Genomic DNA, 11,709 nt, shown 5'->3' on the forward strand with positions numbered 1-11,709 from the left:
GTCGCCGGGAGAAGGGAATCCAGGCCCCGCCAGGGCAGGGAGCCTCCATCCTCACCACCAGCCCTCCCAGCCCCCATGCCTGCCTTCCAAAAACTCAGAATCACCAGTCCACACTCAGCCAGTTTATTAAAGGCAGGGATCCTCACCAGGGGTCTAGAAGGGAGAAGTTGGGAGACACCCCATCCTCCTCTCTTAGCTCCCCTCTTCCCCCACAACTCATCTACAGCCCAGCCCCCAGGACTCGGACCCCTGAGGCAGGGCTGGCGTCAGGCAGAGTGTACTGCATAAATACTGAGGCCATAGCTTGAATCAGCAGCGTCAGGGGGCAAGGAGACTGGGTTTGGGGCAGAAAGAGGTGGCTCCGAGGGCCCCTTCCCCAGGGCTTGTCCTAAGCCTGAGGACCCACAAAGCCAGAGAGAGGGGGCCAGTGGGCTGCCCTGGGGTCTGAGGCTGTGGCCAGCCCTGTCCAGAGAGGCTGGCAGGTGGCTCTAGGTGGTTGGGGGAGAAGTGCCACTAGGCCAGGGTTCAGGGCTGCCTGGTGGGGTTAGGTGCTGTTGCCTTGCTCCTGCTCAAAGAGCAGCATGGCGAGCTGGGTGCGGGAGCCCAGGCCCTCGAGCGTGCTCTGGCGACAGCGATGGTACAAGTCCTCGCTGAGCCGCGCGCTGCACGTCTGGGCCCGGTAGCGCTGCAGCAGCGCTGGCTCCACTGCCCGCAGCACATGCAGGCCAGAGAAGCGCAGGAAGAGCTCATACACATCCATGCTCTCCAGGAGCTCCTCCTCCTGCTCCAAGGCAGCTGCCAGCCGCCCACGGGCTGCCACATAGTCGGAGTTGTAGAAGCAGGCCTCACTGGCTGCCTGGCGATCAAAGCGGCCCGTGTCTCGGCCCAGCTCCGGGGGCCCTGGGCCCTGTGGTGGGGCCACGGCCGGGTGGAAAGCCTGGAAGTGCATGGGAAAGAAGGCCTGCCAGCCAGAGATGGCATGCATGCGGCAGCGGTTCAGGAAGTCCGGCGTGAGCACTGTGTCTGGCCCAGCCAGCAGGAACAGTGTGTCCAGCGGGTGCTTCTTGGAGAGCAGATCCATGAGGCGCAGTGGGGAGGGGGCAGCTGTCTGCACACTGAGCCAGGGCACCCGGGCACCAGGGAAACGCTGCTCCAGCTCTGCCACGTGGGCCTTGACAGGTGCAAAGACATCTGCGTGGGCTGCCCGCTGGGCCTGTCGTGGCTCATACAGTAGCAGCAGGGTCAGGGCTACTGCAGTATCACCAGGCTCCAGCGCTGCGGAGGCGAAGGCCTCCAGGAAGCCAGGGGCCAGGTCACGCTCAGTCGCAGCCAGAGGAAGTAACACGGTGAGACGCGAGGCCTCGGTGACATAGGGCACAGGCAAGATCTCCACGCGGCTCAGTGGCCGTAGCAGCTGCACCCGGCGGGTGAGGGGCCAGCGGCCGCCCTGGGGGGTCAGTGCCTCCAGCTGCAGGTCCAGCGTGTACTCCATACCCCGGGCAGGATCAAAGCGTCGGTAGCCATTAACCAGCTGCTGCTTCTGGAGCCGCAGGGCCGGGTGGTAGCGGCGGTTGAGCTCTTCCAAGGCTGCCCCCAGAATGTCAGCGACGTCAGCCCGGTCAGCCCCACGCAGCGGGCAGCGGGGAGAGCCATCAGCACAGGAGAAAGCATGCTGCTCAGTGAAATAGTCCCAGCGTAGCACCTCAAAGCGGGAAGCCGGACGAGATGGTGCTGGAATGCCTATGGGCCAGGAGGCTGCACGCTCCCCATCCGCGGCCAGGCGGCTAGTGTTCTGGATCTCCCACTGCGGTGGAGAAACAGACTATGAGCCGCATAGACCCCAGAGGCCAGCACTCAGCTGGAGGACTGGGCAGGCAGCAGGTGCCACTCACGTGGGTCCCCAGTCCCCTGCCAACCTCTGCCCTCCTAGGGCCTCCCACCTAGCATTCCCACAGATGGAGGGAGCCTGAGAGTTAAAATAGGGGTTTCGGGGGAGGGGCTCCTCAGAAAAGAGAGAAACAAACAAGGACTGGTGTGTTCTGATTCTAGTGCTCATTTGTTATCTCCCTGGGCTAAGACCTCTCAGGACCTGCCCCCCCCCTCCCATTCCCTGGCTCATACCTGCAACTCCTGGATCTCCTGGTATGTGCGTTCCAGCTCAGCTCGGGCAAAAGCCTTGTGCAACTGGTACATATGCACAGGGTCACGCACAGGGTGGGCTGTCAGGGCACTGCGGAAACGAGGGTCCCTCTCCTGCACGGGCTCCCCAGGGCTCAGCTCCAGATAGCTGTAGTGTACTGCCTGCAGTGAGAAAGAGAAGGGGTCCACACGGGGAGAATGATGGGACAGCCTCCCCACCTCGCCTCACAGTGTATGTCTCATCTCCCCATCTTACGACCTGCTGTGGACTTGGAGTCAGAATGATGTGGGTTTAGGTACCTTGACTAGCTGCGAGCTTGTGTGACCTTTGGGCAAGCCTCTGCTAGCTCATCTATGAAATGGGCATGCATCCTATCTCAGAGCTGTCTGGATGCTCAAATAAAATAATGGCAAACACCTACTATGTGCAAGGTTCCCTTATATTTTCTAATCCTTATAACAACCGTTAGCAATAATTATTCCCATTGGTATGGATGAAGATACGGAAGCTCAGGAAATTACTCAGTAATTTACCCAAGGTCACAGGGATAGAAAAGGACAGAACTGTCGTGGAAACCCAGGCCTATATCGCCAACCACCCCTTTGCCTCTCAGGGGAAGTGCACAAGCTCAGTAGGCGGCACCCGTGGGCAGCTTATTTTCCCACCTCGTGGTCGCCTGTGCAGCCCACCCCGGTGGCATCCAGGATGCAGCGTCCCAGCCACTCATCCGGACGCGCACTGACGATGTCATTGCGGCAGCCTTCCAGGTGGGGGCGCAGCTGCTGCAGCAGTGTGCGCGACAGGAGCACCCCAAAGCCTCCGTGGCAGTAGCGGCCTGGGGCGGGCTCTCCACCGATGAAGTCCTGGGGCCGGCCCAGATAGAGGTGGGCAGCGGCTGCCAGGCTGAGGCGGCCAGCTAGGCGCGCCAGTCCGTGAGCCTCGGTGTAGGTGGTATCAGGCACTAGAAAGAACCAGTCAAAGTCGTCGCCGTGCTGCTCCAGCAGGTGGCGTAGTGCCAGGTGCAGGTGCCCAATGGGTCGCTCCTCGCCCAGTGTCACCACAGCCATGCCTGATGGAGCCCGGCGGCCCCGCGAGCCTGTCAGGAACACCACGCGCTCTAGCCGGTGCCCCAGCGTGCGATTTACGGCCACGCCCAGAGTGGGCAATGTGGCCTGTGAGGTCAGCACTGCCACGAGCAGCCTCTGCCTGATGCCCAGCTCCGTGCTGATGTAGCGAGTCCTGGGGGAGGAGACGGCACAAAATTATCAAAAAGACAACTGGGCGGGTAGGAGGCAGCATACATAGGCTCCTGCAGGTCATGTCCTCTCTGGGTCTGTCTCCTCACCTATGAATAGGATAAGAATAACAATTCTCTCAGGGGTCATAAGGATTTCAGTGAAATAGCCTTACCTACATAGTGCTTTTGGGAGATGGCAATATCCATGCAGATACTAAAAATACCGTGTGTCTGATTCAGTTTCACTTCTAAGTTAGTTGTGTACTTGAGCAAGTTATGTAACTTGTTGGAGCCTCAGTAGCCAAATCTGAAAAATGGGGTTGATTTTATTTAAAGCATTTTGGGAAATGTTTGGCTCATAGGTACTCTACACATCATGTACATAGTACTTATTTCTATATAAATATGCCATTATACCACAAACACATCACATAAATGATGTAATGGAATATATGGCATAAAGGTGTATTGAGTGTGTTTGGGGGAGGGGCAAACTGGGGCTCAGAGGTTCCAGTCACTTACCTTCCATAACACAGAAGGTTACGTTACAGAACTGGAATTTGAACTCGGTGTTACTTAGGAAAATTTATTTCAAATCATCGACAGAGGCATTAATGGGATGGCTACATCACTCCTCTCCCACTAATCTCACCAGGAGGTGTCCCACGCAGGAACAAAAGATACAGGTAAATCCTTGTTCTTCCTTTTCTCTTTCCCTGTCTCTGTAAGCCCACTCTACATCCCAATAATTTCTCTAAACCCAACATCCCAGCCAGGGAGAGAAGACGACCTTTGGGGGACCGTGGGGTCGGGCCGATTTGGCCCAGAGGCGGGCAAGTGCAGCCCTGGCCGGGACTGGGCCCAGAGACGGTTTCAGGTGGGCTCCCCAGCTCCGGGGAAGCAGGGCTGTCGGAAGTCATCGGGGCCCAAAGACTTCCTGGCCGGCCGGCCCCTTCCTTCCGGAGCCTGAGCCGGCCGCCGGCGTCCTCCCCGGCACGCCCGCGTCGGCCGGTGCCCAGGGGCCGGGGCCGGCGGGGCTTATCCCTACCTGACGGCCTTTTTGGCGGCTTGGCCAGGCTGTGCAGGGTGGTAGGGCAAGACACGCGGCTCCCAGTTCTCGCCGGCGCCTGTGCCGGCCCCGGGCTTCTCGCCCTCGGCTCCGGGCTGCACTGAGTTGGGCCGGCGCGCCGCGTTGGTGTTGCCGCGAAGCGGTAGCTCAGCATCTCCGGGTTGGGGCGGCCCTGGGCCGCACGGCTCCTCCACCCAGGTGACGCTGAGCAGGCTCAGCGTGAAGCCCAGGGAGATGCCCACGGCCACGGGCCCTGCGGGCCGCAGCACCGACAGTAGTAGCGATGCCCGCATGGCGCCCGGACCGTGGGCCCCGGGCCCCAGAGCAGCTCCGGAGCAGCCAGAGGAAGCTCCGAGGGGGCGGGACCGGGGAGGGGGCGGATCCGGAGGGCCTGGGCCGAGCTGGCGGGCCCGCTCCCTCCCCACCGAGCAGAGCCCGCAGCGCGAGTCGAATCCCCTCCGCCGCGCTCCTGTCCCCCTCCAGCCGCCGCTCTGTACCGCCTGGGGTCCCTGCTTTCCGCGCGGGAGCCTCCGCCGCGGTCCTACGTGTCACTGCGAGAGCCCCGCCCCTGGGGTGGGGTCTCGGGCTCCAGCTACCGGAGAGGGAGGAGAAGGGGGAGGTTAAAGGCGAAGGACCCCCGGAAGTGCCCCCTCCTCAGTGCCGGAGAGGGAGACGCCGGGGGCGGAGTCCCCCAGCTCCCCCCGGCGTGGTTGGTGCGTCCCGGGTGACGTCAGAAGCAGCCCGCCCCTGCCTGGATGGTGCGCCCTGAGTGACGTCAGGGGCCGAGGCCGGAGCTGTCCATCAGCACCAAAGGCCGCGGGCGGGATCAGGGCATGGGGCCGCTGCTCTGGGGGAGCCCGAGCCCCTGTTCCCGCTCCTTTCACTTCCCCAGGTCCAGTCCGAGAACCCGGACGCCGCAGGACTGGAGTGCCAGCCGGTGCGGGAGGCAGAGCGGCGCCGCCGCCGCGCAGAGAGCGGTTCCTCCGGCCCAGCCGCCCCCTTCCCCACACGACGGACTTTTCTCAGACCCCAGGCAGCTGGGGCCTCGGGCGCCCCGCAACCCCGGGCCCGCCGGCCCCTGCACAGCCTCTTTGGCCCAGAAGCTCAGGTCGCCTCCAGCCCAGGTAGATTTTGGACAATCCTAGATTTAGCCGCCCACAGACGAGTCTCCTGGCTGCCTCCTTCTCACCGGCAGCACACTGCCCTCATCTGCCCCCACCCTGTTCCCCTTTCAACTTCTTCATTCTGAGCCCCTCCAGCCAGGCACTTGTGTTCCCTTTGTCTTTTGCCCCCCGCCTCCCACGCACACTTTAGGGATGCTTCCAGGGCTGCCTGATGTGGGCACCACTCCTTTGTCCTGGCCTCGTTCTCCCACTCCTATTCTCCCCCCGTCCTGGTGGAGACCCAGGCCTTCTCCTTGATTCGAGCTTCCTCTGTCAGGCTGACCTGGGAGGGTGACTCCCTCCTGTTCCCAGCATTATGCCGGGGACTGTGGCGACACTGCGGTTTCAGCTGCTGCCCCCTGAGCCAGATGATGCCTTCTGGGGCGCACCCTGTGAACAGCCTCTGGAGCGCAGGTACCAGGCACTGCCGGCCCTCGTCTGCATCATGTGCTGTCTGTTTGGAGTCGTCTACTGCTTCTTCGGTGAGACCCCCATCTCATCCATCATCTGGGCTCCCCTTTGTTTCCCTGTTATTTTTCTGAGGCACCCCAGATCTTCTCCAGAACTTCACCACCCCCGCCACCGCCACCGCCACAAATAACTATCTTTTCTTTCTTTCATTCCACATGTTTGTAGATCATCTAGACTCTAGATCCTAGAGGACACGGGTTTTTGAATTAGGCATGCTTCAATTTGAACCTGGCTCCGTACCTTGCTACTTGTGATGCCTTGGGCACATTAACCTGCCTGAGCCTCAGTTTTCTCATCTGAACAGTGGGAACAATGATATTGACCTCACATAGGGTTGTTGTGAGAATTAGTAGGGACTCAATAAATAATAGCTATTGTGGTGAAGATGTGTTTGGGTCACTGTGCTAAGCAGGCACTAAAACTATTTAGCAGTGTGATTAAACATGGTTCCTTACCACAGGGCATAGATGGGGTAGAGGTTTCTGGAACGTTCACACCTGTGATACATATTACAGTTGACACTTGAACAACATAGGGGCATGGGGTGTAGTCGAAAATCCATGTATAACTTAAGTTGGCCCTCAGCATCCACAGATTCCCTACCATGGATCCAAAATACTGTTTTCAATCTGCAGTCAGTTGAATCCGTGGATGCGAAACCTGGGGATATGGAGGGATGACTGTATATTTACTGAAAAAAACACACACCCATATAAGTGAACTCTCAGAGTTCAAACTTGTGTTGTTCAAGGGTCAGCTGTAAGGTAGGCTAGATGGTAGTCACACACGGAGATCTCCTACAAGGCAGACTCCAATAATCAGGGCTGCTGTGAACAGGTGTGTAGAATGGGTACTATACAAGGGAGATCAGTTGAATAGGCAAGTGGGGCCTGAAATCAAACCCATATTCCACTTGCCAAACTCTAGGCCTTGGCACAAGGCTGTTTTGCCTAGAAGAAGGCACACCTTTTTCTAATTTGCACAGTGCTACCAGATGGAGTAAGTGCCCAGTGACTTTACAGCAAGAGTTGTAGAACTTCAGAGAGGAGAGTGACCTCTATGGGCTGGGGAACCCAAGGAAAGCCTCCAGGAAGAGCATTATAAGTGACTGGAAGAAGTGCAAAGGAAGCTTGGAGGTCTGGATTTCAGGCTGGGCAGAGGTGGGGCGAGACTTGTGCTCTGATACCTCTCTACCTCCCCCCCTAGAATGGCTGGGTAGTAGTCAGGAATGAGAGCCAGATGGTCCCTTTTCGTCCACCCCCAAACTCTTGGCTGAACAACTGCAGAGTGGGCAGGAGGAGCTGCCCCTCTAAGGGTTCGGGACACATTCTGGGCCTCCAAGGAGTCTGCGTCACGTCACCCCCTCCCCTGTCCAGATCTACTTCCTCTGCAGTGGCTCAGTGCATCCTGATATTCCCTTTCCTGGGCTTCCCTGGTACCCTACCCGTCAGATGCCCTCACTCCCTGGCCCTTGGACTCTGAGCCCTTATATATACCCTACTCCTCTTTCTGAGCCCCAAACCTCCTAGACTTTGATGTTTGCTCTCATTCCTAGAATTGAATATCCTCTTTGACCTTTCTCTTTGCCTCTCCCTGACCCTTTGACCCCCATCTTCCCAACTGTTCAGGATCTACAAGTCCCTCACTCTTCCAGGTACTTAATGGGTCCAATGGCCCTGTAACCTCCATTTTCCTGAAACTCAACAACCACTATTTCATCCTATAATCCTCTTTGACTCCCTATGAGCCCTTATAAGTGCTAGGGACACCAAGTCACCCTTTATCTCATCACCTTTCATTCCTCCGACTCCATTTCTCCTAACTCTCTGATCCTTAGGATCACATTGCCTGATTGCCCCTCTCCCAACCATGATCTCAATAGTCCCATTTCTCTGGCCTCAGTATTACCCCCTCTCTGAAACCCTTTAACACTCTCAATGATTCCTCGTCTGTCAATCCCCCTGACCTGCAAAGACCTCACCTCCCGGAACCACTCCCTAAAAACCCTGCCTCCCTGTTCTCTTTGTAACCTTTTAATGTTGTCATGTCTCTGAAGCCCTGTGACCCGTCCAAGACCTCATCTTTCTGAACCTGTGTGACCCTCATCTCTCAAATTCTTTCTAACTTCCATAAACCTCATCTCTCTGAACAATCCCTCCCCACAGACCCCAATGACTCTATTGCTGATCCCCCTGTGACCCCATGACCTACTCTCTGACCCCTATCATCCCAAAGACCCTAATGACTCTATCGCTGATTCACTCTTGACTCCAATGACCTATCTCCGACTCCTCTGACCCTCAAAGACGCAGCACTCATCTCGATGACTGTCAGTTTTCCATGTGACTCCCAATGACCTTTTCCTCTGACCGCCCTTGACCTCAGTGGCCCCATCACTGGTTCCCTCAGAACCCCCGTGACCCCCAATCCTTTGATCTTAGTGTCCTGCCTCTGCTTCCCCTGTGATTCCATGTCCCTGAGCCCTCTGACCTCTTGCCTCCGGTCCAGTGACCTCACGTTGGCCCCTCACTAGCCCCTGTTCCCCTCCAGGTTACCGCTGCTTCAAGGCAGTGCTCTTCCTCACTGGGTTGCTGTTTGGCTCGGTGGTCATCTTCCTGCTGTGCTACCGAGAGCGGGTGCTGGAGACGCAGCTGAGCGCCGGGGCGAGTGCGGGCATCGCACTGGGCATCGGGCTGCTGTGCGGGCTGGTGGCCATGCTGGTGCGCAGTGTGGGTCTCTTCCTGGTGGGGCTGCTGCTCGGTCTGCTGCTCGCCGCTGCTGCCCTTCTGGGCTCCGCGCCCTACTACCAGCCGGGCTCCGTGTGGGGCCCACTGGGGCTGCTGCTGGGCGGCGGCCTGCTCTGCGCCCTCCTCACGCTGCGCTGGCCCCGCCCGCTCACCACCCTAGCCACCGCTGTGACCGGCGCTGCGCTCATCGCCACTGCCGCAGACTATTTTGCTGAGCTGCTGCTGCTGGGGCGCTACGCTGTGGAGCGGCTGCGAGCTGCCCCTGTACCCCCACTCTGCTGGCGGAGCTGGGCCCTGCTGGCACTTTGGCCCCTGCTCAGCCTGATGGGCGTTCTGGTGCAGTGGCGGGTGACGGCTGAGGGGGACTCCCACACGGAAGGTGAGCGGGCATGGGCCAGGGTGGGCATGAGACAAGTGGTGGGGGCAGGGCTGAGCAATTGCAGAGTGGGGGAAGAAGCTGTACACGCCCATAGTGGAAGACCTCAACAGGCTTAGAGAAGTTACTCGCTCAGCGTTTGGGAAGATGGGGTCTCAGTGGCACCATTCATTCCACAACAATGTATGGGGCAGTGGGCTCCATGCTCAGCCCATTCCAGATACTGGGGATACATCAGAGACAAAACAGAGAAGGTCCCTCCCTATCCCTAGGGGGTTACATTTGGTTGGGGGAGGCAGATAATAGATGTGCAAACAAACAAGATAACTCCAGTTGTGTGGAGTGATATGAAAGAGGTGTGTCGGGTAATACAAAAGAGTGACCTACAGAGGTCATTGTGGACAGGGGCTCAAGGAAGACCACTTGGAAGAGGTGAAATTTAAGTGGAGTCCTGAAAGATAAGGGGCCAGCCAAGCGAAGAACTAGAGCAGAGGGAACAGCAAGGGCAGTGCCCAAGGAGGAATGGGCTGGGCTTGTTGAGGAGGCGGGGCTGGAGTGTGGTGACTGAGGGATGCTGATTGTGTGGGCTCTCTGGGGACTCTGGAATTTATTAGAAGGGCAGTGAGATACTGTTGGAGACTTAAAGTGGGGAGGATATGACCTAATTTAGTATTTGGGATACTCATTCTGGATACTGAGTGGAGAAAACACCAGGGAAGGCAAGTGTAGAAGGGGAACCAGTGAGGAGGCAGTTGTGGTTGTCCAGTAGAGAGATGATGATGGCTGGTCCTGGCAAGTCACCTAGGGTTAGGGAGGGGGATGACGGCTGGGGAGGGGGTACCTAGAAGTCTAAGAATCTTCCATAAAGACCTTTGGAGGTAAAGAACAATGGAAGTCCCATCTGGAAGGTGGAAGACCAGAAAAGGAAAGGGGAATCTGGAAACCTGGAGCCCCCAGGTAGGAAAGGTGGAGATGAGACCCGTGGGCCTATGAGACCCTTCTCTGCCCATCCCTTTACAGTGGTCATCAGCCGGCAGCGACGACGTGTGCAGCTGATGCGGATTCGGCAGCAGGAAGAGCACAAGGAGAAGCGGCGCAAGAAGAGGCCCCTTCGGACTCCCGCGAGAGGTCCCCGGGCTCCTCCAAGGCCTGGACTCCCTGACCCTGCTTATCGGCGCAGGCCAGTGCCCATCAAACGCTTCAATGGAGACGTCCTCTCCCCGGTGAGCACCCTGAGCTCCTCGAGTCCGAATGGGGAGAAAAGAGTGTTGTAAACTCTGTCCGAGCAGGACTGGGCCTTCCCCAGAGAGCTGGTCACTATCATTTGTCCACCCTTTGTAATCCCTGCACCGGCAGCCTGAGGGGCCAGCTCTGGGGTGGGGGAAAGGTGTCTGAGCGTGAATTTTAATGAGGGATGGTATGAGGCAGAGTCAGGCTGAGGACTACGGGCATGGTGAGGTTCTGGGCCTACAGAAGTCTGGGGTGAATCTCAGGTTTGTGAGGGTACAGGGAGAGGATGTCTGCTTGAGGTGGCTCTCAGGGCAGGGGTCTGTGGCTGTACTCACACCTGTGTTTACTCTCCCACAGAGCTATATCCAGAGCTTCCGGGATCGGCAGACAGGGAGCTCACTGAGCTCCTTCATGGCCTCGCCCACAGACACGGACTATGAATATGGGTCCCGGGGACCACTGACAGCCTGCTCAGGGCCTCCTGTGCGAGTATAGCAGTATAGCTACTCCTGTTCACCAGGACTCTGTGGTCACCAGCTCTGTCAGCTTGGGGAGGCCTGCTGGGCCACCACCCAGACTGCCTGGCCCCGTGGCCTATGGCGGTTCCTCTCTCCACCTGGAGAAGACTGGCCTGGCTGCTAGCAGGGAGGACCTGTCTCAGGCTAGGCCTGGCCTGAGGGAAAGCTCCCTCCCAAGCTCCCAAGGGGCTCCTAAGGGATGTGGGGTGTGAGCCCCATTGGGGTGTGCTCAGGGTTATGAGTGTGTCACCTGTGTGTGTATGTGTGTGTGTGTGTGTGTGCGTGGAGAGGTGGGCTTGGAGAGGACACTGGGACCCTTGCCTTAGATTTCTGATCAGTAGGGCTTCTGCAAGGTTGGCCCCACCTCCTCCCCACTGCTGAGGTCCCATGGGCCACTCTCCTGCATGTCTAAGGGGAGGAGGTCTGCCTTCTTCCCTCATCGCTCTGCCTCTCAACCGGACTCATCTAAGGCTTCTTGTCCTGATCCATGGGGCAAACTGCAGCACCCCTCATCCTGGTCCCCTGTCCTCTACAAAGCCACCAGTCTGAGGGCAATAGCAGGATATAGGAGTGGGGGTGCTACTCTGGGCTGGATTGGGGAGGGGAGCTGAGGGGAGGGGGCTTAAATGCACGGTGCATGCATGGTGTCTGTCATGCCACCCCGGACACCTCATGCTTCTGTCTCCCCCCTACCCCATCCTGTTTTACATCTTTTATAAATGTGCCAAACTGTGTGGCTTCTGCCAGGAGTGGTGGTC

General features: G+C 58.1%; 2 protein-coding genes across 3 annotated transcripts; one reads left to right on the forward strand and one right to left on the reverse strand.

Annotated features, from left to right (window-relative positions):
* Nucleotides 1-102: 102 nt before the first annotated feature.
* Nucleotides 103-5,105, reverse strand: CHPF (chondroitin polymerizing factor). Its single transcript, XM_081051852.1, has 4 exons — nt 4,426-5,105; nt 2,806-3,379; nt 2,122-2,301; nt 103-1,804 (listed from the first exon to the last, which is right to left on the reverse strand). The coding sequence occupies exons 1-4, from the start codon at nt 4,737-4,739 to the stop codon at nt 545-547; spliced, it is 2,328 nt and encodes a 775-aa protein (XP_080907978.1). The 5' UTR covers nt 4,740-5,105; the 3' UTR covers nt 103-544.
* Nucleotides 5,106-5,230: 125 nt separating this feature from the next.
* Nucleotides 5,231-11,699, forward strand: TMEM198 (transmembrane protein 198). 2 transcript variants are annotated; one of them, XM_081051867.1, is made up of 5 exons: nt 5,231-5,570; nt 5,887-6,091; nt 8,631-9,206; nt 10,224-10,426; nt 10,791-11,699. In XM_081051867.1, the coding sequence occupies exons 2-5, from the start codon at nt 5,926-5,928 to the stop codon at nt 10,926-10,928; spliced, it is 1,083 nt and encodes a 360-aa protein (XP_080907993.1). In that variant the 5' UTR covers nt 5,231-5,570; nt 5,887-5,925; the 3' UTR covers nt 10,929-11,699. The 2 variants fall into 2 exon arrangements, with proteins under 2 accessions (XP_080907993.1, XP_080907992.1); XM_081051866.1 differs by having other exon boundaries at nt 5,231-6,091.
* Nucleotides 11,700-11,709: the final 10 nt, after the last annotated feature.

This window comes from Rhinolophus hipposideros (assembly GCF_964194185.1).
Source record: "Rhinolophus hipposideros genome assembly, chromosome: 6".
Classification (NCBI taxonomy): Eukaryota; Metazoa; Chordata; class Mammalia; order Chiroptera; family Rhinolophidae; genus Rhinolophus; species Rhinolophus hipposideros.